The sequence below is a fragment of the Copadichromis virginalis genome, linkage group LG3, assembly GCF_057382275.1.
Source record: "Copadichromis virginalis isolate Kocher_CV1m ecotype Utaka linkage group LG3, C_Virginalis_male_GT1.1, whole genome shotgun sequence".
Lineage (NCBI taxonomy): Eukaryota > Metazoa > Chordata > Actinopteri > Cichliformes > Cichlidae > Copadichromis > Copadichromis virginalis.
In genome coordinates, this window is record NC_140620.1 from 31611865 (window position 1) to 31618019 (window position 6155).

At 38.1% G+C, this 6155-nt stretch overlaps 1 protein-coding gene across 1 annotated transcript; it reads right to left on the bottom strand.

Moving 5' to 3' along the window:
* Positions 1-338: 338 nt before the first annotated feature.
* On the bottom strand, positions 339-5737 carry LOC146714079 (myelin-oligodendrocyte glycoprotein-like). Its single transcript, XM_085439597.1, has 5 exons — positions 5650-5737; positions 1222-1599; positions 983-1057; positions 455-570; positions 339-362 (listed from the first exon to the last, which is right to left on the bottom strand). Exons 1-5 carry the CDS (start codon positions 5735-5737, stop codon positions 339-341), a joined length of 681 nt encoding a protein of 226 aa, XP_085295723.1.
* Between the last annotated feature and the right edge of the window lie 418 nt (positions 5738-6155).

Genomic DNA, 6155 nt, shown 5'->3' on the forward strand with positions numbered 1-6155 from the left:
TAAAAATTGTCTCTGTATCTGGTAGTGCGGGTCTGGATGGTCCTGAACCACCTGCTGGATGGCAGGAGTGTAAAAAGTCTGTGGCTGGGATAAGAGAGGATCCGCTGCATCTTCCTCATGCAACGGCTGGTAGTTCAGTCCTGGTGATGCGCTGTGCTGATCTCAGGCACCCTCAGCAGAGCTTTGCTGTCAAGCCCTAGCTAGGTCATAAAGCTAGGTCTCAATCCCTAGCTATTAAAAGGAAAAGTTTTACACCTAATCTTTAAAATAGAGAGGGTATCCGTCTCCTGAATCCCAACTGGGAGTTTGGGAGCAAGGCACGTCCATGAGCAAGGCACCTAGTTAGGAGGTCCTTTCTCGAGCTGGAGTAAAGAATGAAATAAATTTTTTTTAACAACAATGTCCTTTCATTTCCATCCTTCAATAATGAGATAAATGCATAAGATCAACATACTTCTGTTTTTTTACACTTTGACTCAGTGAACCAGCCTCCTGCGACTGCGACACAGAGCAGCATAAAAACACAGAAAACCACAAGTGGGATCAGTCGGCTCCGACGGGACAAACCACCTGCCAGGAAAAACCAAACAGAGATGAGATCTACTGTAGGACACAACATGACATGTCACATTTATTAAACTATCAAGCACAGACGTTACCTGAAGTTACATAACAGTGAAATGAAGTTAGAATTACTGAGTCCCAGAATTCTCAGGGCAGCAAACATGACTTTGTCAAAAACCACAGGAGAATAACTGATACATTTACTGCTTCACAGAAATAAATAAAGAGATCTGCAGAGCTGCTCCCAGGATATTACACTACACTTCCTGCATCTACTTCAAAGTAAAGCAGCGCACGTTAAACATTTTGAGGACTACACAGAGAGGCTGCCATCAGTGAGAGAAAACTGCATCATAAAGGTGATTTAGATCCATTTCAAGACTTTTTAATTGTCTTGATTTGTTCCTCATGTTCTCACCTTTACTGTGAAACTCATCCTCAGGAGTTTGGAGAGTTTCAGGATGCAGTGGCGTCTCTGTTGTCATAGTTTCAGCTGAATATAAGATTGTAAGAACATTCAATTATTTACAATAAAATAATATCCAGAAGTCTTTAAGGAGCAACACCAAAATAAGTTGTTGGTAAAATAACCCAAGCACACCAGTCTTTAAGGCAAGTTTGAAACAAAACAACAAAAATCTTTTCAGTCTGACTCACCAACAATCAGATGAACAATTGAAGACTGTGTTTGACTCTTTAACTTTGGGATGAAACATCTGTATCTTCCTTCATCTTCTTGTGTCACATTAGTGATTCTTAGTGAGATGTTTCCTTCTCTCAGGCCGTCTGTGAACAACGCCGTCCTCCCGACGTATGATGGGATCTTCATGTCGGGGACCTCTCGGGCGTCTCTGTAAAGATGAACATATTCCACTCGACTCAGACGGTCGTTGGGGTCAGGACGACGATCGGGCCTCGACCACTCCACCGTCAACTTCGCCACATTAAACTTTGGCTCCACGTGACACGGCAGGATGACATCATCACCTGGAGCGGCCAGGATAGGCTGAAGTGATCCGACCACATCAAACTCACCTGAGGAGGAGAAATAAAGACACACATCCTGCTGAAAACCAAGTCTGACGTTTTCAAAAATGTCTTCCTTTCTCATCAAACACTTCCAAGTGCAATAAAAAAATGTTAATATCAACTTTTTAGCAACTCTACACCTGTGTCCAATGTTCCCTCAAATTTTTCATGTGTCTGAGCGAACACACAAACTCCCTGAGCGATCTCGTGGACCACTGTGAGCAACAGCAGACGTGTGCACTGTGGTCACGCCAGCATCGAATCCATCCAAGTTACATGGTTTATTAAAATAATCAAATTACAGCATTTACATTTATGTTAGACTACTTTTAATTAACTGCTTTAGCCCACTTACAATGAAAATAAAATAAAAAAATCATTGAAATTGTTCATGACCTGTGTAGCATGTTAACACTATTGGAAGTAAAAATAACTTGAACTCCAATTTTGAAAACACAACTTTTTTTTTTTTATATAAAGCTCTGACTTGTATTATGAGTCTGTGGTCTGGGAGAGAGTCCTGTAACTCTCTCCTAAAAATGCAGCCAAGGCGTTTTTTAAATAAACATTTCAAACTATTTACAGAACAATCAGCTGTTCTGCATCAAATCTGATGCCACACAAATTATTTGTGCCACTCCAAAAAATAATTTCTGTCCACTATGAGATAAAGGAGAACAACAGCCTGATGCAGGCCTGACAACAGGAGATGTATCACTGCTGTAACACCTGTAACATTCAGCAGTCGCCTCATTGTTCTGACACACACAACAAAACTATTGACTACACTACACACTAACTACACAAGATTTGCACTAAACGTCGCAAATCTCTCACATCTCAAAACACCGCCGTCACTCCTAAAACTTCCCTCTTTCCTAAACATCTAAATGCCATGTTGCCATATCATTCATTTTTTGATTGGTCGACATGGTACATTTTTTGACAAATAGGAAAAGCTGGGGTTTTTTTGGTATTTTTTTTTGCTCACAGGTGGAGAGTGCTTTCGAGCGTTTTTCTTATAAAACCTTATAAACCTTATTCCTTATAAAACGTCGTTTTTACAGTTTCTTCCCACAGTAAACATAAACAATGATAGTATTCAGGAAGAAAACCAAACATTGCAGATATTTTTATCATAACTCTGGTTTTATGTGGTCTATCAACACAATTTAAAAACTGGTATAACGTCCACACTTTTTCCGTCAATTGTTACTCTCAAGTGTAAACACAGTGACAGCGCATCAGAAGCACGGCCAAAAAAAGATGATTAACGTGAATTAAAGCTTAAACAAATCTAAAGATATGAAGTAACTAGTATTTCAGAATTATTACTTTTTTAATTGCAGTGAAATCTTACCTTCAATAGACTTGAGAGCAAAATGCAGCATAAAGCTGAGAGAGACACACTGAACCTAAACTCTGCTACATCCATCTACAGTGAGAGGGAGGCAGAAACTGTCTCATGGCAGCTGATAAATGCTGAAAAAGTGCAGCTCTAACAGTGTTAAACATGCATCTCAGTAAAAAGTGCAACATGGACAGGTTTGGGTCTCTGAAATCAGCACAGCTTTAATTTTAGAACCAAAGCCTGTTTTAAAATAGACCCAAAGCTCCACACAGCTGTGGGGCAGGCTTCAGGTCTTTACATCGTATTCTTGCATTGAATGTAAGTTACATTATTCTAAAAGTAAAATAATAATGGTAAATAACACAAAAGAGCACCTGTAACTTCAAAAACAGTGATTAAGAAGATTAAGACGAGCAAAATCAAATCACTGACAGAAAGATTCCTCTGTTTGCAAAGCATGTGGAATCCAAAGTGGATCCTGACTGTCACCGTTTACACGTCAGTTAACAAAAAGGAATCAGTTGCATGCACTTTATCCTTGTTTATAACCTGAATGTTTTGTGCTTTTCCTTCTTTATTTACATGTTCCAGTTCATGTATTATAGCTTAGTGGCTCATTTACAACATGCACCAAGCTAGCTTGGCTCAGGCTGTAAACACTGTGGAAATGTAGCTTTGGTTAATGCTACACGTGTCTCTGTACAAGCAAGCATTAATAAAATGAATCATTTTCACAGCTAATTATCACCACCATCCCAAAATAACTGACCATTTCAGAAAGTTTCTATTTGGCTGTTTAGCTACAGGTTTAAAAATAAATGAATTAAGTTAGTAAAAATCTTTAACCTTTGGTAGAACCTCAAAATCCCATCCTTTCGTGAACCTCGGGACCAAAAATGGTCCCGCCCCAAAAGTGCTCTAAAAATGTTATATATCAATATTTTTTTCTACTTTAAATTAGTCAATCTTTTAAAACTACTTCTGCTTAAAATATCCATGTCAAGTTTTAATTATATTTTCATTGTTTTAACCCTTTAAATCCCAGTTTTATTACATGAGCGCCCTGTTTTTTTAGCCCCAAAAAACAAAAAAACTAAATATTTTCCAAAAAAACCATTTGAAGTAATATTTGTTTGTTATTATAATTAGGCCTTTAGATGGACTAAAGATTGGCACCAACAGTCATTTCGATCGCCTTTTATTTTTTTTCCAGGAGTGCATTTCATAAAATGCACACTATCGACCACGCCCAAAAAGTGCAATAAAAATATTAAATATTAATTTTTTTTTTCACTTTAAATTGGTCAGTCTTTTAAAACTACTTCTCCCTGAAATATTCATATAAAGTTTTAATTATATTTTCGTTGTTTTAACCCTTTAAATTACAAAAAAACTAAAAAAAAAACTAAAAAACTAAATATTTTCCCAAAAAAACATTTGAAGTAATATTTGATTGTTATTATAATTAGGCCTTTAGATGGACTAAAGATTGGCACCAAGAGTCATTTCGATCGCCTTTTATTTTTTTTTTTCAGGACCAGAAAATGGTCTCCAGGCGGCAAATGCTCCTCCTCTAGGCCGAAATAAGTGCATGTTGCCGGGGTAAGTCGCGACGATCACCGGGGCACGATCACCGGGGACTGCTTTTTCCAGCCCACACGTCCGATACCACGTGACAACAAATACGTCATTTCCTGTTGACTAAAAAAAAAAATGCACCCTCTCATGGTCCTAGGGACCAAAAAATGGTCCGCCCGATCAGCGGGCGAAGCCGCTGCTGCACGCCGGAAATGAGGCTTCATTTCCGGCAGGTCTGTCCAAGCAGCCCGCTGTTTTCCAGCAGAGGTCAAATGTGAAGCAAGGGCGCCACCCGGTGGACAAATAAAAAAAATTACAACTCTAAGGCCTGTAGTCCAAAACGAAACCTAAGCTGGAAACCTGACGACCCCTTTGACCGTAATTTTTCTGGCGTGAAAAATAGCGTTTATAATGGGTTTCAATGGGGCACAAATCGGCCACGAGGTTCGATAGTGGATGTATGCCTTTTATTCAGCCATTTAAGCTCATTTAAAAAACTCAGACTGAAATTTTAAAATAAAATGGGAAAAAAATACATGTTTGAAAATTTGGCTATACTCCATTAAACACAGTGGAAATGGCGTGGAATTAAAAAACGGAAAGGCCACGAAATGGTCCCAGGTTCTGACATAGAAACTAGAAACTTCTATAGTGAAATGCTCAAACCTGACTAATAGATTCAGCTCAGTTATTTATGATTTAAACATCTGTTTTATTTCCGAACACAATATATATAGACCTATAAACTAAAAGAAATAGCTAAACTCTGATAGCATAATAATAAAAAAAATTGAGCTTCCTTTCTAAACCCCCAACATAACTTTACACAGAAGAGTAAGGCACAATTTTTGGTGCAGTATTTTTAGACTAATTTACACTTGAATACAGCGTCTGCTTTTATTTACAGTGTGAAACATCTGCAACATCAGCCAGTATAACAGACTGCTGCTACAGCATCACTGAGTTTGCCACTGTTTTTAAATACTCCCATTAAATTATATTTGTAACTAAAGCAAGTTTAATAATTTGCATCATTGACAGGCGCTCAAGGTGCATCGGAAACAAAAATACGACTAACATGAATTAAAGCTTAAACAAACTGGACTCATATGGCAGAGCAATCTTACCTTCAACAGGTGAGAGAGCGAAAAGCAGCATAAAGGTGAGCTTTAAAGCTGAGAGAGACACACTGCACCTAAACTCTGCTACATCCATCTACAGTGAGTGTGAGACAGACGCTGACTGACAGCAGCTGATAAATACCAGTCTGTCTACTCTCTCTCTCTCCGCCCACTTCGCACACATTTAAAGCGCTTATTTTTTTTTGTCCCAGGCCCCCCCTGCCCCCTGTATTTACCTGTTTCCAGGTGCCATTAATAATAATAATAATAATAATAATAATAATAATAATAATAACAATAATAATAATAACACAAGCTTACATAAATGTTAGCAGGGAATTTTAGTGCCAGAAAAACAGGAAGTTTTCTGCAACAGTAAAGGAAGCCTGAAAAACTCCAAATCAAGTGACGGGAAATTCCTATTAATTACAGTAAACAGTAAAAAGTTAACAGCCCACAAAAATCAAAAGCAGCAGTTAGTTCCTCTTTATTTCGATTTTTAATTAACCTGT

Coding starts and splice junctions, on each gene's coding strand:
- LOC146714079 (XM_085439597.1), bottom strand. CDS start 5,737: ATGGATGTAGCAGAGTTTAGGTGCAGTGTGTCTCTCTCAGCTTTAAAG. Junction 1,600..5,649: donor CGCTCTCTCACCTGTTGAAG/GTAAGATTGCTC, acceptor TCTCCTCCTCAG/GTGAGTTTGATGTGGTCGGA. Junction 571..982: donor GGATGAGTTTCACAGTAAAG/GTGAGAACATGA, acceptor TTTTCCTGGCAG/GTGGTTTGTCCCGTCGGAGC.